The 26941-nt window shown below is 41.7% G+C and overlaps 1 protein-coding gene across 1 annotated transcript in view; it reads right to left on the reverse strand.

The window, feature by feature from the left end:
- Positions 1-26941, reverse strand: part of ABI3BP (ABI family member 3 binding protein) — a 292470-nt gene that overhangs the window by 210578 nt on the left and 54951 nt on the right. Inside the window, exon 3 of the mRNA XM_029913250.1 lies at positions 3777-3845. Within this exon, the coding sequence (XP_029769110.1) occupies positions 3777-3845 (69 nt within the window). The remainder of the gene's footprint in view (positions 1-3776; positions 3846-26941) is intronic.

Below are 26941 nucleotides of genomic sequence, written 5' to 3' on the forward strand. Positions count from 1 at the left end.
CTAAGATACGTGAATAACGTAGCTGAAGTCGAAGTATCTTAGTTCGAACTTAAAGGTATTTACCGTGGGTCCACACGCGGCAGGCAGGCTCCCCCGTCGACTCCGCCTACTCCTCTCGCGGAGCAGGATTACCGGCGTTGACGGCGAGCACTTTCGGGATCGATTTATCGCGTCTAGACAAGACGCGATAAATCGATCCCAGAAGATCGATTGCTTGCCGCCGAACCAGCGGGTAAGTATAGACGTACCCTAAGATTGTTGACAAGCCTTGAGTGGTGCCTCTGTCTGGCGAGGTCTGTCCCTCACCAATCAGGTAATTTAACTCCTCAGCTCTTAGACAATACTTGCAATTTAGTTTTACTCTGAACACAGTGGTGCAATCATCCCTCTAGATCAGAGGTTCCCAAACTGTGGGGCGTGCATGCCCCTCTGGGGGGGGCACAATGTGCTTATCAGGGTGGTGTGGGGCTGCAGCCAGCCAGGTGTCCAGGCCTGCCCAGGGCAGCAGCAGAAAAAGCATGCAGGGAGTCCCGGGTGGTCAGGGAGAGATGAGGGAGTGCAGCCCAGCTCCAACCCAGCAGCAGCATGCTGCTCTTCCCCTCCTCCTCCCTGGCTGCTGGGTGCTACCTGCGTGCTGTCCCCACTAGTGCCTGCTCTAGCCCAGACACCTGGCCAGTCGGTGCTCATGTATTTTAAAAACTCTGGAGCCTGCAGGAGTGAGAGGTTCTGGCCGGGGGGAGGGAAGGCAAGGAACTCTAGTCTGCTTCACTCTGTACCCCCCATGGGCTCCTCAGGGAATTGAGCCAGCCAGGGCCGGCTTTAGGAATTGCGGGGCCTGATTCGAACAGTTTCGACGGGGCCCCGACAGGGATGACTTAAAAAAACAAACATGTAAAAAAAACACGTGGGGTTTGTACTCACCGTACGGCGCTCCTAGTCTTTGGCAGCGGGTCCTTCACTCGCTCCGGGTCTTCGGCGGCACTGAAGGACCTGCCGCCAAAGTCCCGGAGTGCCGCCAGGTGAGTAAAAATTAAAAAGGTGCCTCTAGCCAGGGAAGGAATTCTCTGCCACTTGCCCCCCACTCTGGGCGGCCCTGCCACTGGGCGCGGGGCCCTCTTAGGCGCGGGGCCCGATTCGGGGGAATTGGTGGAATTGGCCTAAAGCCGGCCCTGGAGCCAGCCATGGTTCTGCTGCTGCCCTGGATAGCAGCTGCCTGCTCTGCTCCCCTCAGTGAATCACTTTCTGCCCTGGACAGGAGGTGGCGGGGACTGTTATGCGACTTCCATGGAGAAGGAGGATACAATAAAACAAAGATGAAGAACTTTTAAATAAAGTTTTAAAAGCTAATGCCTGAGGCTAGTGCAATGATCTAGAGGGTAGTGCTCTGCATTGTCTGGCAAAAATCTTGGTTCAGTTCTCTGTTCATGCCTCTTGATCCTTAAATTGGAAGTGCTATTCAGCCACTGGTAGGAGTTCCTCACCTCTTTATCAATGATACCTCCAAAGGGTTAAGAAGTGGTTTTGTGCTCTAACGGGATTTCCCAGTAAGTCCACAAGGAAGCGAGATTTGCCTTTCCAAGCAGTCTGCAGGTAGTTGGAAAACCCTGTAGTATGTGTGTTTTACACTACATTGATTGGGAGCATATTCACAGAAAAAAAGTGGGATTTTTTTCCCCATTTAGATGAAGTGTGCTGTGATGTAATGTACAACATTTAAAAAAGAAAGGCAAAACTCCAAACATTTGCCTGATGTGTAGGCTAGATTCCCCAGTCTCCCTGTTTTCTTATAGGGTTTTTTGGGGGGGTTGTTTTCATAGTTCATTTATTTGTCAAACTTTCTGGCACATATCCTGTTTACAATGAAATCACTCTCTAAATTTGCTTTCTGGGGAACCAAGGGTCACATGAACATGGAAATACAAGAAGAGAAAAGCCCATTTTTCATCTGTAACTGCTGTGGTTTTTTATATTTTATATATATATAAAAATTTTAATTATTGATTTATTATATACTATAGAGAAGCCTTGCTATATGTTGAAACAGACATTTTCATTAATAGAAAAGCAATTTGAACCTTCTAAAGTAATTATAATTTCTCTTTGAGCTCTGGGAAGCTGGACTCCAGCTTTACAAGCGTGCAAACTAGCTTCAGCCAATCCTGCAAGTATTGGAGACAAAGTCTGGTATGCAGTGTCACAGAAGTGCAAGAGACCATGTGACCATCATAAAGACTCATTTCTTCCCTGAGGTCCACACAAGCACTAACTCACATCAGTCCAATGCCTTCTTCAACTTAACACTTGAAGAGAGAAGGGAAAGGGGGGAAAAATGTCATTAACTTCACCTTTGCTCATTGTCTCCCAGTACATTTTGTCCTTTCTATGTCTATCTTTCAAGAGCAGGGAATGTCTTTAACTACTATTTGTCAAATAAACAAAGCTTTTACAACAAGAGGACAAGCAGTAATGCTTGAAATTCGAGGATGTTATTTTATCTAAATTAGTTCTCCCAACCCTAGTTAAAAAATATTTGATTGTGACATTGCTGAGTGTGCCAATGTTAATTTAAGTTATGTAGTGACGATGCTAAGAATGAGAGAATGCAAGTTTCAGAACTAAGTTTCCCCAGAGATCAAGACTGCTTGCATCTGGAGTTGTGGCCTAGCCCATTAGAGAGAAAGAGGTCAGCTGCAAAGTTTGGACCAGAATCCAAAGTTATGCATACTTAGCAGTGTTTGATCAGGGAGCTTGGTTCAGGTCCATCTCTAGTGGGAATGATCCAATTAAAATTCCCCATGACTGAAGCACTATTAAAATTAATAATCCTAAACCATGGCTTTAGGCAGTTTATTTTTTTAAATACTGTACCTGAATAGCTGTTAAATAGCAATCTGTTATCAAGTATTTTCTATGTGCATCTAATGGAGAAAAATATTGCTTCATGCCTTCAAGGGCCCTGACAAATATATTAGGCCCCAAAAAATACAAATCATTAAACAAGTTCCAACTGAAGATCTCAAGTACTTTAAAAACATCAATCAATCAATTATTCTTCACCACACCCCTGTGAAGCAGAGAATTAGCTCCATTTTAAGATTAGGAACTAAATTACTGAATGCTGAAATGACTTGCTAAAGGTCATACAGGAAATCTGTAGCAGAGGCCAGAAACAGAACTCAGATTTCCTTATTACCAGACTTGCAGCTTTAGCAAGAAAACCATCCTTTCCCTTAAGCACGTGTATTAGTGAAGTTGGTCTCTCTCATAATATATATATGTAAAGACCCTTTACTTTATCAATGGAATGCATTAAAATTTCTACGGGAGAAAGATTCCTAACTGGCATTTTGGGGAGATTATAAAACATTAATCTCCTATCCAACCCAAACCCAAGAATTCCAAAGATTATAAATCAGTACATTTCAAGACCGAATCCATTGTTTAACTGTGTATCAATGTTCCCACTAGCTACGTCAACTTTTCATATGCATTTTTGATCCCCATATTCTAGAAAAAAGAAATATGTTAAATCTCAGTTTTCATAATGAGAACTTATTATAAAGAAGGACCTCCAAAAACTGCATCTAGGTTTCTTAATCAGAACATCCATGAGTGACTACTGTGTAGATGTACATGCCTACATTTTTATTTTAATCACACAAATGTTGGATTTGGTCATCCACATCAGAAAATTTGGTTCTTTCAGACACACTAAATAAAAACAATATTCTGTCTTGATTTGACTGTATATACAAAATGTGATAATGTTACAGTACCTGAGCAGGTTTTCTTGTGATTTGGAATGGGTGCAGGTCGCACCGTAATCAAGTATCTTGGCTCGGCATCTGGAAATAACAATTTGGTAATTAGTTTAAATTCACAATTTGTTTTTAAAAATGATCAATTAATTATTCCTGGTGAATAGTGAAATATTTAATTAAGATTTAACAATTTCTGTAAATTTTTTCCGGTCTATGATTTATTCATCGACAATCCAAAAACGTTCTAGGCACTATTAGAGAGATTTAAAAAAACAAAAGACATATCCCTACATGAAAAAAATTACAATCTAAACAGACAAAAGAGAGAGGAAGCAGGGTACGAGGTGATGGGATACATAGTTTTTAGCTACTCTACTAGGGCTACATGTTATTTGCTTACAGATGGAACAAGTGAGCAAAGTAAGAAGTGGTGATGACAGAAAGGGAAGCAGCAGGATAGGGCAGGGAATGGAGTAGAGGATGGAATCCAAAGGATTCTGAGCATAGGCACTGACTCCGTGGGTGCTACGGGGCTCAAGCACCTACGGGGAAAAAAACAGGGGGTGCTCAGCACTCACTAGCCACATCTGTATGGCGGGGCTACCGATCAGCTGTTTGGCAGCTGGAGAGAGATGCTCGAGGGCAGGAAGAGGGGGAGTGAGGGCGGGATCTCAGGGAAGAAGAGCGGGGGTGGAGCACTCACCAGGAAAAATAAAAGTCAGCACCTGTGATACTGAGGCTTGGTCTACACTACAGAGATAGGTCGACATAAGACACCTTATGTCGACCTAACTATGTCAGTGTCTACACTACAGCCTTGCTCCTGCCGATGTAAGTGCCCTACTACACCGAAGACATAACTCCAGGCAAGTCTACATCGGCATAGTTGAGTCAATGCAGCTGTGCCCCTGTAGCATGTCTGGTGAAGACGCACTATGCCAACTGGAGAACGCTCTCCCATCAGCATAATTACTCAACCTTGGCAAGAAGCATAAGCGATGTCGGCTGGAGACAAGCTATGTTGGCGGAAGAGCATCTCCCACTGACATAGCGTTGGTGTGGACAGTGCGAAAATTGCAATGCTTGGGGAGTGGAGGGCACTAATCGACATAAGTTCCCTAATCATCCCTAATCAACATAAGTTAGATCAACTTAAGCGGTAGTGTAGACCTGCCCTCCACCTCCAAAAGAGGTGTAGAGCTTATGTTGGTGTAGTTAGGGCGACACAGGGTCTGTGTAGACACTGTGTTCCTTACATTGGTTGTCTTGTCAACCTAACATAGGTCGACTTAAGATTCTAGTGTAGACATGCCCTGAGTGAGGATATTCATTAAGATGTCAAGAGGCTGAGGATCTGATGACTATTGTTGCTACAGAAGTGGAGTTTCCTGGAGCAGAGGACTTTCACAGGTTACCTTGGAAGCTCCTCCACCCTAGCAATCCTAATCACGTGCATGTAAGTGGTAGAGAGGGGATGGAAACCACTGTGGCTCAACGATTGTCTACTTGGTGAAACTCCCCTGCATAATTATACAGGCAAAATTATATTGCTATAGTTATACCAGTGTAAGTCCCCATGTGGACAAACTTATTCCAGAGTAAGAGTGCCTTTTTCCACTTTAACTAAACCAGAGTATAAGCGCATAGACTGATATTTAATCATTTAATACTTGATGATCTAGCGGCCACTGCAAAGCAGTGGGAGTAAGATGTGCTCGGTTCTATTCTCCACTCCACCACTGACTGAATTTGGACTTTGAGCAAGTCATTTGTCATGTGCCTCAGTTCCCCCTCTGTAAAATTAAATGTGTTACTTACCCCTCTCAAAGAGATACTATGAGGTTTAAATTGTTAAATGCTTTGATAATTTTGGATAAAGGCACTAGATAAATGCAAGTAGTGTTATTATGAGCTCCTTTGGGCCAGGACTACGTCTTATGCGTAGTACAACAGGCACAGATCTTTATTAGGATCTCTGGCTACTATTATAATACAAATAATAGTTTTAATGTGATAGTTGAGCTATTGCTAGCAATCTTCTTGTCAGCCAAATGTGCATTTTCCATACTTTCAGATGTTTACATTTATTTAAATTTAATCTTAACACTCAATATCCTGGTTTTCTATTTTTATTTATTTTATTTAGAAAACTACAAAGTTCTCATAAAAAATTTTATCCTTAAGTGAAAGATACATAGCCTCAATCTTAACCCCACTTTATTTTTTTAATATACAGTGCACCTTGTTATAATGGCTAAAGATGCTACATTTAAATAACAAAAACAAATCTCGTAGCCATTAGCCCACTAAATAAAATGAAAGTGTTTGAAGCAGATGAGAATTTTGTTTTTAAACTGAGCCCTGCTAGAGTAGCATTACGTTGTCATAAAGCTAGAGTTGCAAATCAGAACTACAGCTGTTTTCAAGAGTCAGAGTCATTTGTTGGCTGGCTGGATTGATTGAGAACCAGCCTGTAAAATCTTTGGAAATATTGCTCTTCATAGGAAACAATGAAATGAAGCAAAATCAAGCCTTGCTGTTATTTTTATATCCAGGCTAACAAATTCTCAGTATGTTTGATACAACCTCAAAGAGCACAAAATCATGTTGTGAGAAGCTGCAGTTCAAGTGATGTTTCTGGCAGTGAAAGCCAGATAACTTCACCCCACAGCTTAGAATAATAAACTATTTGATTAAAACAATGCTCAGAGGGGAGGAACGTTAATAGTTTTGGGAAACTTATCTTCAGAAAAAGGAAGGAAAATAGAGATTTTCCTTATTCCTGAGACATCAGAGATCAGATAAACCAATCTTTCTACACCTTTAAAACATTTAATTTCCCTTTCTGCTCTGAGATATGTCTGCACAAGTCTAACAGAAATCATGGGAGTTGGGTAGGCATATTTGAGGGCAGAATTTGGCAACACAGTAAATTGATCTGGATTGTTTTACCTATAATTTTAAATATGGGTGTCAACATAAAATTCATTGTGCTACTATAAGATACAATCATTATGCATTACAAAGCAGTACTGCAATTAAAAGAAACCACAGAGAAGAACTTTCACTGGTGTTCTACATAAGTACATAAAAAAGGGCCAGGGAAAAACTGTTTTTTTTTTTTAAAAGTGTGCAGGGAGGTGCAGACAGAATCTTAGAATACCACATCTGATGCCTTCTCTGTATTGGAAAAATTGCACGGATTTTTAATTGATTTAATTAAATCAATACAGTTAAATAGGTGGAAACCCGTAACATAGATGTACTTAAATTAGTTTAATGCTTGCTTTTAAATGGGTTCAGACTGTATCTGAATTAAAAGAAACTGAATGCAGTAAAGTTAATCTGGTTTAACACCATCTGCATTAGGAATCTGAAGTGATTTTACAAGATCGATTTTAAATCAATTTTAGTTAACTGATGCAAATTTTCAGTGTACACAAAACCTCAATCAGGAATCAGAAATGTAGTGAAAATTAAACAGGAACTAACCCAAAACTTCATTCATCACACAGTTTGAAACAAATCATTTTTGATATTTGAAAATTATTATTAATGAGAAAAAGTTATGGTACTGCCTTTATCTAACAATCCCAAACTCTTTAAACCATTAGTTCCTTAAACACCACAATAGCTCTGAGGTAAGTATTATTAATATGAAATTTTACAGATGGGTAAACTCAGAGAAGAGAGATTAAGGCCTTACATTTTCAAAAGACTTCATTTTTGGTGCTCAATTCAAGATATTAAGTGCCTGGATTTTCCACCTATAGCTCCCACTGAAATCAACTGGAACTGTGAGGTTCTTAACACCCATGGGTTTCTCAAGTTGGGCAGCCAAAACAGGGGTGTCCAAAATTACTGGGCACATAACAATTTAAGCCTAAATGACTTGCCCAAGATCATGCAGTGTTGTTGTAGCCAAGTTGATCCCAGGTTATCCAAGAGACAAGGTGGTTGTGGCAGTATCTTTTATTGGACCAACTTCTGTTGGTGAGAGAGACAAATTTTCGAGCTACACAGAGCTCTTCTTCAGGTCAGGGAATGTACTAAGAGTTCCTTTCCCCAGACCTGATGAAGAGCTCTGTGTAGCTCGAAAGCTCATCTCTCACCAACAGAGGTTGGTCCAATACAAGATATTACCTCACTGACTTTGCCTAAGATCACACAGTTAGTGGCTGAGCAAGACAAAGAACAGTAGCAGAATTTAAGGGGCTAATTTTAAACACCCCAAACCTTGAAAATACTGACTTGGTTTCCTGTTCTCCCAACTCAATCCTCTACTGGATATTCAAGTGAGAGAGAGATCACATTGCCCTCTATTCTTGTATGCAGTGCCATGGAATCCTTAACACCCACAAACTTGTTTTTAAGTCTTGCCTTACTTTGCATTGGCTCATGAAGAGCAAATGTTGCTCCTTGGAATGCACCACATGTCAGCATTTTTATTAATAAAAGGCCTACTGGCTACCTGAAATGTGTTATCAAGGCTTTTTAGATCTGCCAGTTTTCCACCATCTCCTGAAGCAACCTGGGGTTAATCCTGGGGGGGGGTCTCCCACAAATACTGAGCAGAAAAAAAACACTCAATTTGTGAGATTAGAGGAGAGTCTGGAATAGTATGTGCAGCAACACATAATAGATGTGGTTTACCATAATGAAGGGTTTATTCAAAAAGCATAAACTTCTTCTACCCACCCTCCCCCTACACACCAAAGATCACAAAAATCTAATGTTTATATACAGTTGTCGGTTTTATAATCTCTTTCTGTTCTATATTTGAAATCTGTTCTCAGAAAAAATGTGTTATGTTGGGCGTTGTTCACTCACCCTTCATGGAGGTTGGCAAGTACACTCCATGTGAAGAATAGAGCATAGCCACATTTTCCAATGAACTCATCATTTCCCTGATAACACTATTTTAAAAGGAAGCACTTTTGAAAAATAAAGGGATTTTTTTTTGTTATAATGGATAGGGCTAGGAACCAATTGTCTGACATTAGAGCCAAAATTACTAAACTAAATTTAAGTCAACATTGTATTTTATTATGTTCATCCTCATCAAGGTCAATGATTATGAAACTGGAACAATTTAAATCAGACAGTAAAGTTCATGTTGCAGTCCAGACAACATTAAAATCCAGGTCTAAACTGTGCTGACAAAACATATAATAATATAGAAATATCCTTGGGAGAGGTTATGGAGCAGACCCAAACATTTTACTGCATATGTAAGAGTACAAGATCATAGTTTATTTAATTTATTTGTATTTATGTGTACAGTGCCAATCAACATAGTATACAAGCACCATTGTTGGCAATCCCTTGGAGTTCGAGGATGACTGTCGTCCAATAAAACGATGGCCAGTTATCGCTGGGGGCTCTGCAGGTGGCTAATGAGACCAATCTGGGATCCACAGATCTTGTCATAGTTGGCACAGACAGTTCCCAGTGGAAGGGGCAGATCTGGATTGTTAAATTGGGCTGCAGCACGTTCTTTCCTCCCTTTCCATTTCTCCATTTCCTGTTGTCTCCATTGGATTTCAAAATACTGGCATCCTTGCCACAAAGTCCTTTTCCATTTTGATCAATCGAGGGATTGGATTTTCCATGAAGATGTGCAATATTGACATAAATTCATGTTGGCTTTGAGGGTGTCTTTGAAGCGCTTTTTTTACCCACCCCTGGACTGTCGACCATGGCTCAGTTGTTAGAACATTATCTGCTTCAGGAGTAGATTTTCTGGCATTCGAAGAACATGACTAGCCCAATGAAGTTGGCGGCGGATGATCATAGCTTCAATGCTGCAGATTCTGGCTTAGTGCGTCAGTCATCCCACTTGATTTGGAAGATCTTTCGGAAGCACTGTTGATGGTATCATTCAAAAACCTTGAGGTGTCTACTGTACATGACCCAGGTTTCAGCACCATACAAGAGAGCAGGAACAACAACGGCCTGGTACACGAGAAGCTGGTTTGATTCCTGATATCACAATCTTTGAAGACACGTTTTCTCAAGCATCTGAAAACTGCACTGGTATATTGAAGGCAGTGTTGAATTTCCTCATCAACGTCAACTTTCTGTGACAGATAGCTGCAAAGGTAAAGGAAGTCCTCAACGTTCTCCATGGTCTCTTTATTGAGCTGCATTACAGGAGCAGGATCCTGGTGATTCTGAGCCTGTTGGTGGAGTAGTTTAGTTTTCTGGATGTTAAGCATGAGGCTGAGTTTAGGCCTCTGAAAAAGTGCTGATTGTTTTTTGAAGACTTTCTGAGTGGGTGCACTGGGCACAGTTATCCACATATTAGAGTTCAGCAACTGATTTAGTGATAGTCTTTGTCTTGGATCGAAAGTGATTGACGTTGAAAAGCTTGCCATCCATTCTGTATTGGATGTCAAGCCTGGAGCTTGTCAGCAATGAGACAGAGGATGACAGCAAGGAAGCTGGAGAAAAGGCTTGGAGTGATGACACAGCCCTGCTTGACTCCTATCTTGACTAGGAAGGGGTCCGTTTTGGATCCATTGCTGATGACCATCACAGACATGTTACTGTGGAGGATTGGAAGGTGGCAACAAATTTTGGTGGGCATCCAAATTTAAGAACTCTCCACAGAGCCTCACGATTGATGGAGATGAATGCTTTCATGACGTTGATGAAGACTATGTACAGAAGTTGATGTTGCTTGTGGTACTTTTCCTGAAGTTGGTGAGCAGTGAAGATCATGTTGATGGTACCTCGAGATGGTCTGAATCCACACTGTGAATCTGTGAGGATTTCCTTGGCCAAGGGAAGCAGCAGGTGAGGAGGATTCTGGCAAGAATCTTTCCAGAAATGGACAACAGGGCGATTCTTTGATACTTTCCACAATCCGATTTGTGTCCTTCTTTGAAGACAGTGATGATCATGGCATCCCTAAAATCAGCTGGGATTTCTTCTTAATTCCAAATCTTGACGATTAAGATGTAAGCTGATGAGCCAGTTCTTCTCCCCCTTCTTTGAAGATTTTAACAGGGATTCCATCAGGTTCAGATACCTTATTATTCTTCAGCTGTTTGATGAAAGCCATCAAACAAGCACCACACATAAATTGATTAACTTAGCCTTAAAAGACTCCTGTAAAGTAGGGAAGTATTATCCCATTGTGCAGATGGAGAAGCAGAAGTGTAGAAAGGCAGGGTGACGTGCTCAGTTCACACAGTCTACCGCAGAGCCAGGCTTAGAAATTAGAGTTCTTGACTCCCAGTCCTGTGCTGTAATTTAATGTTTCTCCCATTTGAGTGAGAAGGTTATTGAGTCTTCACGCTGACTGAATCATTGGCTTCTGTGTTGCTGAAAAGCACTGTCACCTACCTGGTTATGCTCCCCTTGATGGACACTCACCAGACTGATTTGTTTAGATCTAAACACTAGGACCTGCATGCTGCTAATCCCACTGAGATTTAGCAACATCCAGGCACTGTCTCTGGCCCTGGCCTCTCAGGGTATATCTATTGTGACAAAATTCCGAGCCTGAACTGGTGGGTCATGTGCTTCTGGGTGGATTCAGTGGCCTCAGAAACTCAGTAAGGCCCCAGTGTGACTTCCCTATCTCAGTGTAGCGGCAAGAGTCACAGCCTATTGACTTACTTTCATCACCGGCCAGTATGGGAGATGGGAAGGGGGAATACCCCACAGTCTCTGTTGCTCCCGAGAACTCAGTAGGTGCAGTTCAGCCTCCTGCCTGGACCGAGTCCTGCTTCCCTTCTCCAGAGGAGCTCTGTAGAGTATTGGGACCTGGGCCCGCCCTCTACTCCAGGTTCCAGCCCAGGGACCCTAATGGTAGCAGCTGTTGGTGGCTTTCCCTTCACCACTGACGCCGCTTTGATTCCCTGGGCCACTTTCCCCGTGGTCCCCTCTTCCTAGCTTCATCCTTACCTCAGGATTCAGCAATGCTTCCTCTCCTCCAGTTCCTTTCACCTCGTGCTCCTGAAGGGCACTGGAAGGAGAGCTTTTAAACAGTATAAGTGGGACCTTTATTGGTTCCAGCTGTCTCCATTAGCCTAATGGCCTTAACTGGTTAATTGGAGTCAGGTGTCTTAATTGGTCTGGAGTAGCCTTTGTTTGGCTATCCAGGGAACAGGGACCTGCTCATTCTGAAGGCTGATATACCTGCCTTCCAACACTCTCTTATATTCTTCTGTCTGAATTTGTCACACTACACAGCAACTGGAGACATGTGGCTGGCCTGTGCCAGCTGACGCGGGCTCACAGGGCTCAGGTTGCAGGGCTGTTTCATTGCTATGTAGGCTTCCAGGCTTGGGCTGGAGCCTAGACTCTGGAATCCTCCTACCTTACAGGAAGTCTACATAACAATGAAACAGCCCCACAGCCCAAGTCCGTGAGCCCGAGTTGGCTGGCACAGGCCAGTCACAGGTGTTCAGTTGCTGTGTAGACATATCCTCAAGCTCAGTCCTGGGGTACAGATGCCCAGACTAGTATCCCTTCCTGGAAGTCCAGCTGTCCTAGGCCCCAAGATCAGTGCTGAATCCAACAAATCTCCCCAGTAATTTAGTCACCCCTGGTTACATATTAACCCTTCAGGGACATGTAACAGTTACAGCAATAAACTCCGAAGCTTTGCAAAGTAACTTATTAAACATACGATCACTGTATTCCTAGAAGAAAGCCTAGAGACTTACAAATCCAACCAAAACCTGCTCACAAAAACCCTCTCTCCGGTGTCCTCACCACTCCGAAAGCCCTTGCAGTTGTTGGTCAGTCCCTTCAGGGTGCCAGGACCCTTCTCTCCTCCTGTTCAGCCTTCATATTCGCTCTCTGTGCCCCTGAAACAAGTTCTCTAGCTCATTCAGGTTGGGTGGCCAAATGATTTCCCTAGCTCAGAGAGCATGTGTCTTCACAGCAGCATCTAACATCCTCCTCCTTTGTTCTCCTTTTCTGTTGAGGAATTTCCATTATTCCAACATCTCTCTCCCCGCCGGCAACCTGGGGTAACCACTTTCCTTCCATGTTAACAACTACTTCTTCCTGTAGCTACTTCCAGACAGGGTGTGTGATACATGACATGGTCCCTGTCAGCAAACGATTGATTCAATACACACTTAGGGTTAGTTATACACAGAGGTCCTAGAATCAATCAGAATTAATTTTTATATAGATTTCACAAACCATCACACATACATATTGATGGGAATTGTTGTGATGATTTTTCATGACATGGAAACCAATTATTGGACTGAGACAACTAATTCACTTTCGGGGCCAGTGAACAATTGTCCAATGGCTATACTGAACATTAACATACTGCAAAAAAACCCTACTAACATAGTAATACATCCCTTTATGAGGCCTGCAGTTAAATAATCCATTTTTACTTATATACAGTAGAAGAATGGCTCAAAAATAACAAGCTAAATAGCAAGAACCCTAAAGGCTGCTCTCTTCTTCAAAGGCTACTTAACCCCAAATTCTCACAGGGAGGTATAAAGGATACCTATACATTTGCAAGAAAATGATTCATAACACATTTACAGTCTGTTCAATTACCTTGGAGATCTTCAGCATAGCTGAGCCAAATTTTGAAAGGAACTGAACACCTGTAACTCCCAAGTCAACTTCAATGGAGCTATGCCATTTTATGGCAGCTGAGAATTGGGCCCCTTATCCTTCATTGGACTTGAGACACAACTCTTGTCAGTACAACATTTCTTCTATATTAAGTTTAGGATCCAGCTTCAGCTGGATTGTTTGTTTGTTTTAAACCACACCAGAAGCTACATCCAAGAATGGTAGATTTCTAGGAAGGGGATTGAATGAGAGAGAGTTTAATCTTCCAGTCATCCACCAGAATTTCGTACTCCAATGCCTAATAGCTAAATATGACATTTTAAAGCAGAGCTGGCTTGAAATCAACAATTGTTAGATCCAAACAAGCCTTTATTTTGGCAGCTGAGCATGAAATGCTGTATATCCCTCTGCTCTTGTTTAACAGATAACTGATCAGAAAAACGACTTCCTTTCTAGAATGCTAGAAAATGCAACCTTAACTTGCATTCACTGGTCCTGTTTCAGATGCAAAAATCCTGTTTTCAGAAGTCAATGGCTTTTGTTTGATTCCATTTAAACGTCTCAAGTTTTTAAGTATATTGGCCTATACGAAATTAAAGACAACAAATCATGGAAAATACGTTAAATTCTGGTAAAATTGTCTAAAGAATTTAAAAATTTCATTCAGTTTAGGGTGTACCCTGAGTTATATTTTATGGGTACTAATTTTTTTTTTTTACTGAATTTAGTATGTTTTGCCATCTGCCCAAATGAAGACTGATTTGGAGACAGCCACTCTACGAGCTGATTGATCTATTTCACCAAGCAAATTTTCATGTAACGAAACCTCCAGTCTTTAGAAAGATATTATTTTAAATAAAGGTTTGTCCATGTGTTATTGAACAGTTCCTTGTCTCATGAATTCATGACAAGTTTCTATTGATTCAACAGGACAGAGGTAGTTGCTCAACTATTCTTCATTCTGGGACAATATAATCTTTTTTACATAACTTCAATGTGTTTTATGGCCTTGTGGGGAAAAAAAATCAAAAATTTCTGGAACCTAGGTCCCTTGAAACATTAAAATTTTGCACATGGGCTTAAGACAAAGACCAAAACTAATAATCTGATCTTCCCTTAAGGTCTTACTTATATTTGTTAAATGATCCAGTTCTTTCCATCCATTAAAAACCAAACAAACACGAGTTAGGACATGACCTGAGTGCAGGATACTTTTATTTTCAAATTAATAGAAGAAAATTAGCAAGCCACAATATGTATTAAAACATTAAAATAGGAGTTAAGGTAGCATCAAACAAACACAGTCCAGGTGAAGTGAAGGTTTGAAACAGCAAAGAAAGAAGAGACCAAGATCTCTGACAGATGCCAAGTTTTGTTCACTGCCAAGTTAAGTTTTCAACCTTCCTACTGTTTTGTTTCATGGAACAACTTTGGAAAAAATACTAAATACTAAATTTCAGCTTTTGTTTTGTCCCACATCCATGTTAATTATAATCTTTCTATTTAGGATGTCATATGAACTCTCACTTAACTTTAATGAAGTTCAGACTTCACAGATGATAACTCAGATTGGTATGAAGATACAGGTTTTCAAATTGTGCCTGCAGTCCTCATCCATCACTATGTAAGTCGCCAGGGCCAGCTCCAGCTCCAGAGTTTTTGCTGCCCCAAGCGGTGGGAAAAAAAGAAGAACCCGCGAGCGGTGGCACTTTCGGTGGCAGCTCCACCGCGCCGCTTTATTCTTCGACGGCAGGTCCTTCCCTCCAGGCCAGGCACCTGCTTGCTGCGCTGGGAGCCTGGAGCCTGACCTGTAAGTCGCTGTCAGCTATGGGCTAGATTCAGCACCACTGATACCAAAGGACTTTTGTCACTGACTCAACAGGAGCAGGATTGAGTTCTGTTTTAAAAATTCAGTATATATGTCTACTGTACTTCTTCTATTGTCCTGTAACTTACAATTAGGCAGTGTCTGTCTTGCCAATGAGGGTGTGTTTACATTGCAGTGAAAACCCATGACACAGCCATAGCTGGCCTGGGTCAGTTGTCTCGGACTTGCAGGGCTCAGCCTGCAGAACTAAAAATTGCAGTGTATATGTTCGGGCTTGGGCTGGAGGGAGGTGAGATCTCAGAGCCTTGGCTCCAGCCTCAGCCCGAATGTCTACAGTGCAATTTTATAGTCCCACATGCCCAAGCCACCTCACCCAGGCTCTGGGACTTGGTGCCATGGGTTTTTTACTGCAGTATAGATGTACCCTGAGATACAAAACCAAGGACCTGTTCACTCATGATTTTTGAACATCCTGTGGCACTTTTCATAGAAGTAGAGGTGGAGTAATTCCAACTTGGGTAATTGCATTCTGCCTCCCTAAATTTCTCCTACACTCCTAATCACCTGCTACACAGGGCTGGTGTGAAATGGCTCTTGTGTTTCACCCACTACCTTTCAGTAGTATTTGAGTGATTCTCATACAGGCAGTTAATAAAGCACTGACTGGAGGATAATTTTGGATGAAAAGCTTCGTATAAATATATGCCACTATTCTTAAAAGTAAGCTAAAGTATAGCCTAAATGTTTAAAACATATTTTGTTCTTGAGATTCAGTGCCAGCTGCTCTCCTTGCTAAAGCACAAACGATTCTCTTATTGCCAAATGGGCACCAAAATGCAGGGCTTTGGAGCAGAGCCTGGAGCTGAAGCGTGGAGCAGCTCCGGAGCACTGGAGCTGCAGGTTTTTGCCTGGAGCTGGAGCAGAGGCAGAGCACAGCTCCAAAGCCCTGCCAAAATGGTTTTACCTTTCAGTGGTACCTTTCACGGGCTTGTAGTACTGAACTATATTGTCCTCTGCTCTGCCCACAATGGATAATGGAACTAGTGGACAATGCAAATAGCACTTGTAAAGCTATAATACTTCAGGGGAAAACAAAATCCAAATGTAGCAGTGCAGTTGCCAACCACAGTATGTTTAGAAGAGAGAATACCAATGCACCAGATGACATTGCAACCAATTTTGCCACCCTCACTTTCCAATGATGTTCATAAACTAGATAACATTTATCCTGAAGCAGCCACATGCCATGTCCATTTGGTATGCCAACCCCAAGACCTATTAAACAGAACATGATATAGTGCTGATAAGGGATTGATGTGAATATGGAGTAATTCCCCTGGAGTCAATTTACATCAGTGTAACAAAGTCTGGAATCCAGCCAAAGTCTTTAAAAATCAATTGTAGCATTAACATATACATCATCTACAAAATGAAAAAATATATATAAACAACATACAGCAGTCCTACAAGAACTTCTAGTAATTTTATAGAGAACATTAGGGATGTGATCGAAGAGTTCCTAATTTTTCCCCAAAATCCACTTCAGTCCCTCTGTCTCCCAGCAAACCAACATCAAACTCATTAAGACTCAGTAATGTTAATTTCAATCACACACTAACTACTACTACTCAGAGATTCTCTCTTTACTATGTGCACTTGCCAGACATCACTAAAAATTGTAACATACAGCCTCTGAAAATATTTGGAAAATCCCCTAAATACTCAAATATTAAAAGAACTAAACCAAAAACAAATAAACAATGAGTGAAAAGGTATTCTTTACAGGAACTGGATGTATAGTGAGAGACGATGATGTAAACATTTCTATAACAGTGAAAGATGAGTTCATACACATTCATCTGGTTTTGCTAGTTGGCCTGTCAAGCTGCCAATGTTGTTTTTCACTATTTTCAATCACTCTCTCAAAGAATCCTTAAAATGAATTCAGAATCAGAATATTTTAAGCATCTCTCTAGCAACAATGCCAAAGATTCACAGCTATGTCATATCATAAATAGCATGTTTCATGGCCCTTATTAGAGTTTGAACTGCAAGGTAATCAAGTGTGCAGAGTTCATGTGAAAGTTCTGGTGTAGAATATTATCTGTTCTGAATGTTGGTCCCTGCTACCTGATTTTTGTGACTTTTAAAAGATATAACTCTTAAATTTCCAGTGCTTACAGAATTAATAATAATTAACTTCTTATAGATATGCTTTTAAGTTACTATTACATTAGCTAACATCTTCAAACTTTATTGCATTTTTTCTTTCTTGTAGTGGTGTTTTGTTTTTGGTTTTTTGGGGTTTTTTTAAGGAAAAAAACATGGTACATAAGAATGACAGACTGGACATTAAAGCCACGTTTAATGAGTGAAGATATTTGTGTTTAAAGAACTGACAAATTAATAGTTTGTTTGTGATGCTGGCAAACCAGGTGTCAGCTCTTGCCAAGGCTTTAGGCCTCAGCTACTCACTGATAAATTCATTGCTGGAAGCCAGTCTGTTTCCCCTGTGTGTTAGTATGGTTAAGATGGGTATTGAACTTAAAACAATGTGTTTAGTCTTTATGAAATGCTTGTAAATTGCTGCATGCATTAATCTCACAATTTCTTTATCACATGCTATAAGGTAACATTTAAATTTGTGCTTTAGAACTGTAAAAAATGCTTGCTCTCAATCTGCGAACCCAGTGAGGAGGGATTGTCTCCTGACCATCAAGAAGGGTCATGGTGGTACATCACAATACAAAGACTTCGTTAATTGCCCCTTCACAGCCATGAAGAGGCTGTGTGTAAAAGGGCTCACCCGATTAGCTTGAATTCTGGAAGAAGGAAATAAAAACAGCTGACGAGAAAATTTTTCCATCTCTTTTGCTGTTTGGACTCTCACAAAGCCAGAGCTATGAAACAGAAACAGAGGTCCCCAGGGTCAACCTGAGTTAGCCCTAAAAGACATTCAGAGCCCACAGATTACTACAATTCTGTCACCTTTATAACCATAGACGAACTCATTTGGGTCTATATGTTTGCCTGCTTTAACCTTGTAATAACACTCTCATTTCTTTTCTTACTTAATAAATCCCTAGATAATGTACTATAGGATTGGCTACAAGCATTGTCTTTGGTGAGAGATCTAAGGTACAAACTGACCTGGGGTAAGTGACTAGTCTCTTGGGACCAGGAGCAACCTGAATATTTTGTGATCTTTGGTGTAAAATTACCATCTATCACTAAGTCCTCCTTGCCTAGGTGGCAAGATAGACTGGAATGCACAAGAGGACTGTCTGTGACTCCATGGTAATACTGTTATATTGCTTTAGGAGTTCACATTTGAAATCTAATTATAGAACACACAACCACTTTGGGGTCTCTGCCTGCTCCTTGACAGTCGGCTCTGAAGTTGGCACACTCGGTCATGAGCCACTCCAGAAAGCATAACAGTGTTTACATGATAAGCCTACTTTATGCTCTCAGATTTGGTTTTCGGTCCCTGACACAGCCTCAGAGGACTGATCTAACTTGCTACCATCTACAACAGGGCCCATGTACACTACAGTATAAGCCCAGGGCTCAAACTGAGGCTCATACCTAACTCCCCTTCTGTCTACACACAGTTCACCTTAACCCAGGGTCCCAAAACCTCATGGGGGTGGACAGTCTGAGCCGGAGTCAAGTCAGGACCCAAGGTTCAAACCCTATTGCTTTGGAGTGTAGACACAGCCCGATTGGACTTGTGCTCTGGGAGTCCATCAAAAGTATCCCACAACTCCACAGGTCAATTTTATTTGTCCTCTGGACAGTCAAATATGGTGGACAATCAAGTTTTCCCTACACTGAACCACGAACAAAAGGGCTAGAGTGGACACATTTTGGGAGGCCAGTATGGAGTCTGGGGTATGGGTGGTTGGACTCAGTCCCAATAATGCAGTGTAGACACTGGAGCCCCAGGTTGAGACCAGGGTTCAACAATTCCTAACCTGGGGTCAAAGGCGCTGACTTTTGTTTTTGCCTGTGGGTGCTTTTAAAGAAGGGTGTGTGTTTGGTGGGAGGGGCTCTGCCAGTTTTGGGGGGGAGGCTATTATCAGCATATTTATACACTTCTTTTATATTCTAGTTATTGATATGTGTCTATCATTGGTATCTTTACTATTTTAATAATGATGAAATTGTTATAAACTACATAATTACATTATCATGAATTACAGTATATTAAAACCATTACAGTCACCTACAAGCTGTCTTCACTAACGTCCCACTTTTAAAGACAGTACGTCTCACTGTAGCTTTCTGGATAAGTGTCAGCAATCTTATTTACATCTAGTTCCTGGTATGGACTTGATGCACATTAAGGACAGCTACGCTATTCAGTTGCGTCTGTCCCATTGATGACTGGAGATAATTTTTAAGTCTTCTGAAGCTGGAGAATGAGTGTTCCACAGTTAGAATAATAGAATATTAGGCTTGGAAGGGACCTCAGGAGGTTATCTAGTCCAACCCCCTGCTCAAAGCAGGACCAATTCCCAACTAAATCATCCCAGCCAGTGCGTTGTCAAGCCTGAGCTTAAAAACCTCTAAGGAAGGAGATTCCACCACCTCCCTAGGTAACCCATTCCAATGCTTCACCACCCTCCTAATGAAAAAGTTTTTCCTAATATCCAACCTAAATTCAGGATGATACAGCACACAGAGAAGGATTCTTATAAATTTGCAGTACTCTGGAAGTCCTATGCAGTGGAGTCACTGCAAATGACTCCAAGATCTCTTTCTTGACAGGTAACAGCTAATTTAGACTCCACCATTTTGTATGTATAGCTGGGATTATATTTTGCCACATGCATTACTTTGCATTTAACATTGATTTTCATCTGCCATTTTGTTGCCAAGTCACCCAGTTTCGTGAGATCCCTTTGTAACATTTTGCAGTCAGCTTTGGACTTAACTATCTTGAGTATTTTGTATCATCTGTAAATTTTGCCACCTCACTGTTTACCCCTTTTCCCAGATCATTTATGAATACGTTGAACAGCACAGATCCCAGTACAGCCCTCTGGGGGACACCACTATTTACTTCTCTCCATTCTGAAAATGGACCAGTTATTCCTACCCTTTGTTTTCTCTGTTAACTGGAGTGCCTGGCAATGCTTTCAGGATCATCTAAAAATCCTTAATTTAAATTAATGACAAGCCTTTTGTTATCTTAATCACCCTGACTCTGTTTATAAACAAACTCTCTGCCCCAATGGCAGAAGCCGTTAGCAGCACAGAACGTATCACATTCCGCACTCAAGCTCCGTCTGGGCCTAGGACAGGTCCTGTGAGCAGACCTCAGGTACAAAACTATGGCTCCTGAGTGCTGAGCACCCCCTATTTTTTTCCATGGCTGCCTGAGCCCCAGAGAACCCATGGAGTCTGCACCTGTGCCTGGGGTTACAAATGAGTGTAGGCACCCAAATCCTATGTTAATAAAGCCAAGGTCTGCTAACTCAACTTCTACTAACTCTGGGCTTACATTGCAGAGTAGAAATAATCCATGGGGCCCAGGGCCGGCACAACCTATTAGGTGACCTAGGCAGTCGCCTAGGGCGCTACAATTTGGGGGGCGGCGACCGTGGCGGTATTTCGGCGGCGGGACCTTCCGCTGCCTCTGTGGGGGGCGGCATTTCGGGGCGGGACCTTCCGCCACCTAGGGCGGCAGAAAAGCTGGCGGCGCTCCTGATGGGGCCATTCCAGCAGTCAGGGAATCACCAGTACCCAGTAGCACGCCAGCCATGACATCCTCCCTGCCAGCCACATCTCCAGCACATGCCCTACTCCAAAATATGACAGAGCCATCTGGTTTCATGCCAGCCAGATAGGTTCTTCAGATAATCTGTGATTGCTTTCTACTTTTTTTTTTTTTTTTTTTACATTGCTACAACACGAAGCAGAGTGTCTAGCCCTAAGTATCTAGTATTTAAAGGGATGCTTTTCAGGGGTGAAATCCTGGCTCAGTTGAAGTCAATGGGAGTTTTAATCTCTGAGAATTTCATTCCAGATATTTATGCCCCCATATTTAGGTTTTGTTAATAAAATAAAGAGTGGTGGTTTTTATGGGGGATGAATAGATGCAAGAGAGAAGAGTTGCCAGAAAACCTAATGTTGATTTAGAATATAATGGGAATAATTTTTTAAAATTCAAGAGTTTCCCTTCCAATATTTATTTAAATGTGTATATATAATAAGATAAAAAAAATCACCTATCCAAGTCTCTAGGCACTTTTAAAAATTCTTAAAACACTGTAAAAGCTTCCCTTCCCCCCAAACCAGAACTTAAACCTTCAGCTAACAATTTGGATCAACGATAATCCACAATACCTTAGGGCACTTTAGCCTATCTCTCTGCTCCCAGAAGCTTGGAAAACTGCTACATACACTTTGGAGCATGCCTGAAAAGACAACAGACTTGTGCTAGTTTGGACCAACAATTCCAGTCAATATCCCCTCACAGCAAGCTGAAACAAGAACTTTTCTTCACATAAGAATCAGAAAGTACAACTGTAAGATAAGTAAAAGTCATTAATTATCTACTGTCAGGCTCTAATTTTCAAAACGATGGCTGCCTATCTGCAAGCATGATTTTGTATAACATCCCACTTGGATACAGAAACCCTTTCCTGAGGTGCACAGGCAAACTGGGTTTGTGAGCACATATATCTAAATGTCAGTGGCATGTATGCAACAGTGAAGGAACTCAGATGCTTCTGTAAGGAGAAGGTTTAAGGGAAAATATTCACATGACAGGAGGAATAGGTATCAGCACACTATAGAAATCTGCCACAAGATTGCAAATCCCTATAATGTAACTTCTGCTATTTCATCTTCATCCTCAAGAGAACACATCAAAAGACAGCTACTGAGAGGCACCAAGTAGCACATATATGGCAACCAAACCTGAAAATCATGTTTATGTATTTCTGTGTGTGTGTTATTGCCATTTACAGACTGCATCAATAATTTACCCTGAATTCTATTTTGCAGAAAAGTGATTAGTGTATTTTCAAAAAAAAAAAAAAATCAAAATAAACTGCATGTTCACACAACAAGTGTAAATGAAACCATGGCCTGTAGACAATACAGTCCACAGTGTCATGTTCCTTAATTCCCATAAACTGTTTTCAACTAGAGGAGACCATACTTGATGAACTAATATATGAACAATCAGAAATTAAGTTCAAGCATCTGGGCACATAGCCATAAATCCAGCATTTAATAAAACATTTAGCCTACCCGTTGTTTGGATGATAGATTAGAAGAGCAACAAAAATGGATTAAAGGTCTAGAAAACATGACCTTTGAGGGAAGATAAAAAAAATTGGTTCTGTTTAGTCTGGAGAAGAGAAGACTGAGAGATGATGTCATAAACAGATAGTTAAGGGTTAATGCCTCTTTTACCTGTAAAGGGTTAAGAAGTTCACCTAGCCTAGCTGACACCTGACCAGAGGAACCAATGGAGGGATGGTCTAGATGAGGGATCAGTAACCTACAAGCCAATTTTGAGTGGCACGCTGCTGCCTGCCGCGGTCCCAGCCCCCAGCCCCACTCAGCCCCCCCGCCCACCGCTCTCCCCTGCGGGGGCAGGAGACAGAAGCTTGGTCCTGCGGCAGCCAAGCTTCCCCCCTCCCCCACTTCTTCCCCCAGCGTGCTGTTTTCCTGCCCCTCCTCCTCTCCTTCCCTGCGCCGATCAGCTGATGGCCCTTGAGAGGGGGAGGAGCGGCAGCAGGCTCACTGCTCCGTAGAGGAGGCAGAGAAGAGGTAGGGTTGGGGCCTTGGGGAAGGGGGTGGAACAGGGCATATCCCTTCCAGCCCCCTGCCATGAGCCACTCAGGGCAGGGGGCTGGGAGCATCCCCATGAGCCGAGCATCCCAGTCCTCTGCCCTGACCCCTGAACCCCCCCCACACACCCAGCCTTCTGCCCTGCACCCCCACACACGCCCAGCCCTCTGCCCTGACCCCTGAATCCCCCCCCACACACAGCCTTCTGCCCTGCACCCCCCACAGCCCCCATCCCTCTGCTCTGACCCCTGAACCCCCACACACACCCAGCCTTCTGCCCTGCACCCCCCACACACCCCCAGCCCTCTGTCTAGATAATACTTGTTCCTGCCTTGAGTACAGGGGACTGGTCTAGATGACCTCTTGAGATCCCTTCCAGTCCTACGATTCTATGAATGTTATCCCTTTTAAGGATCCAAAATGTCATAAATGAAATAACTCTGTAGAGTTGTGCAGACCCTTCCAAATTCAGATTGAAGTTGGTCTGCAAATCTGTAAGACGACCAGGGCCAAACAAACACATATGAAAGTGAAGTTCAAAAAGTTGTCAGAATACATTCTAGAACAAACATTTTTCTCACAGTAAATTCTTCTGGGAACCCATGGATCAGGTTTAGGTTCATGCCTATTCACTAGAACCAGAGGTGGGACTAAAGCCTTGGCTCTGATGAAACAAGGAAACTCTGATATCAGAAAAACAAATTTCCCCTTCTAAAACTGGGCTATAATTTGTGAGCCATACTATAAAGTGAGACCATTGCCAATAACTGGGAAATTACAGAATGAGACGTATGACCTTTTCCAGAAATATATAAAGATTAGAACTCAGCTTGGATGCTACAACAGATTTCTGATCTCAGGAAAACATTTCCCTTGCAACATGGAATCTCTTTATTACATAGCCAAAATACTAAATAATAATGAAACAGTTAAAAATAACTCGAAGAATTATATAAGACATTTATGTACCAGCTACTGCCTGCCAGAATCAGACAGATTCAGACTCAGAGAAAATGAGTTACATCTAAGGGCTTGTCTACACAGGAAGTTACTGTGCGGCAAGCCAGGGTATGAATCTACAATGCACCAGCTTACCACGCAGTAACATCAGCTGGGTTCTGGCACAACTACTGAAGGAGCAGAGCACCCCTTTATGGTAATCTTCTTTAGTGTAAGTGATCATCCAGACTCTGTATTTTGAAAACCCAGTTCTATGACTAGAGCTTTGATGAAGAATTGGGTTTCCCAAGGGATTTTTTTTTCCCCTACACAATCCCTTGATAACTAGGGGATCGTCCTCAAAGGGACCTTTTCTCTCCGGTAATCCTCAGAAGTGCTGACAGTGTAGAACCATAAGGGGGAAAGTTGGATACCATCCCTTCCAGTGACATACTTGGAGGGGAAACAAAGTAGAGCCATCTGTGCCCTTCCTCACTCCTTCTTTTATAACTATTCCTTCCTCTGTCAACCATTCCTTCCCACCAGGCCAAGGGAAGGGGCTCATGGGCTCCCCTTCCCTCCACTGCTCCCTGACCAGGAGAAGGAACCCAGAACTCTCCTCCTTCCCCATGCCGCTTCCAGCAGTGGGGAAGGAACACCAGGCTCACCCTTAACCATGAGACCATCCTTTCTCTTCCTGCAATTCCTTGTCTCATTCGCCACACACCTCCAATTTCTGCAAGAAAAATGAGGCAGGCATCCTACATTCAATATCTTCATTCCCAGACCACAGTCCATTACATGCACTAAAATGAGTGATGGGCCCTGGAAAAAGGAGTATGTGATCATGTAATTAAAGACTATCATAAAACATTTGCACTTGAGAACGAAATTAAGATTGCTAACTATAGGCATCACTACTTGTGCCACCTATAGCTGCAATACACTCTATTCCTGGGTTCCATTTCACAGACAAATGAGCCACCAAACGCTTAGGCTACATCTACACTGCAACTAAACACCCTCAGCTGGACCATGTCAGTGGACTTGGGCTTGTGGGGCTCTGGCTAAGGGGCTGTTTAATTATGGTGTAAATGTTCAGCCTGGGCTAGAGCCCAAGTTGTGGGACCCTCCCAGAGTCCCAGCCCAAGCCCAAACATCTGTACCACAATTAAATAGCCCCATAGCCCAAGCTCTGTGAACCTGAGTCAGCTGACATGGGCTGGCAGTGAGCGTTTAGTTGCAGTGTAGACAAACACTTAGTGAACTAAAGCCAGAATCAAATGTTAAACACAAATACTCAGTTTTCACTAGAAACTCTGAATATATAACATACTACTATAAAGATGTGAGGAAATAATTCATAATAAGTAATATGATTATTTTAGCCACTTTTAGTCATGGAATATCTGTAGTAAGATCAATATTTGTATTGACTGCAAATATTCAAAATTCAAGCGATGTTGCTTCCAATATTAGTGGTTTGGTCAGTTAAGTTACACGATATTGTCTCTGCTACTCAATTAGATGAGCTTACAAGTCCTCCAACACTTCCCAATGTTAATTTAAAATTTAATTTCCACAACTATCATGCATCTGACTGAAATTTGCCTTCTGTGAATTTTTTCCAACAACATTTTATCGCTCGAACGTTCACATAAAATAAGCACAAGAGAGGCATTAACAACACAGCCAAAATGAATTCATTTTAAAAATTCAAATATTCACTTCTTTAAAACGTTATTTGCCCAGCTCTGCTAGTACATGAATATTGGCATGAAGAGCAAAATGCTTGGCAGGATTATGGCTAGTCCTTCAACCTGAACAGAATAAAACTGGGATAATGAGGTGGCTTGTCCAAATTAAGAACATTCTGTACAAATGTAAGAACTTAACATATTAAATTAGAGCTGTGAGCTCAGGGCTGGTATATACAGTGCTACCAAGTGTCCAGTCAGCAGGTGCTTTTAATGTCTCTCCATTTATCATAACTCTGGTGGAAGCACCCTTCCTCTATTTAACAGGAAACCTACATTCACCATTCCAGATCCCTCCATAATGCCTCCCACACAGAAGTCTGAGACATTACCAATGGCCCTTCCTCATTCTCTCAACTGACATGGTAAAGAAATTTTGGGAAAGTGTGGAAGGCAATTAGATTGTAGATTGACTCTTGAAACCAAACTTTTTGCTTCTGATGCTTCTCAAAGCTTCAGCTGAAAAACCCCCACACACTTTTTGTTGAATTTATGTGAACAGTCATGAAATTTGAACTTGTGACTCTAGATTCATTATGACTTGATAAATCCCTCTGTCCTCTTGAGAAATATACTCAATCTTTTTTGCAACAGAACTCAGAGTTCTATGCTTGCAACTAAACTAGATAAAAAGGAAAAGGGGGAGGAGGGAGACATTTCTTTGTATTTTCACTATTGAAATTTGAAAACAACATTTGTCATTGAAATTTGGAAATTTTAAAAACGTTGAGCCACTGTGAAGCTGTTTGAAATGTCTGAAATTAGGTTTTTGACAAAACAGAGCTAATTGAAGAAAACAAAAAAAAAGTTACTATTTGCATCTAAACATAAATGCAGTGTTCATTTCCAAAACCACAAAAAACAGAAAATGCAAAAACAAATAAAGGTGAGCACACCAAGTTGTTAAGATTGTGAAAAGAACAATAATATGATTTTCACTGGTTTCTCCAACAGTAAGAATTTTTTCCCATGGCTTTGTTATTCACACATATCTGCATTGGAGATTTTGTGTGTCAATAGATTTAGCTGTTCTCATATCTTTCAGACAACGTTTAAAGCTAGATTCAGCTCTTGTTCAAAGCTAGCATCGAAGGATAGGTCTACACTAGAAAAGCTATACAATACTAGCAAACCCTCCTAGTGAAGACGAAGGTTATACCAGAAAAAGAGTGCTTTTGTTGCTTTAGAGGGTCCTGTGGCACCTTTGAGACTAACAGAAGTATTGGGAGCATGAGCTTTCGTGGGTAAGAACCTCACTTCTTCAGATGCAAGAAGAAGTA

This window comes from Terrapene carolina, unplaced genomic scaffold (assembly GCF_002925995.2).
Source record: "Terrapene carolina triunguis isolate 2854851 unplaced genomic scaffold, T_m_triunguis-2.0 Scaffold558, whole genome shotgun sequence".
Lineage (NCBI taxonomy): Eukaryota > Metazoa > Chordata > Testudines > Emydidae > Terrapene > Terrapene triunguis.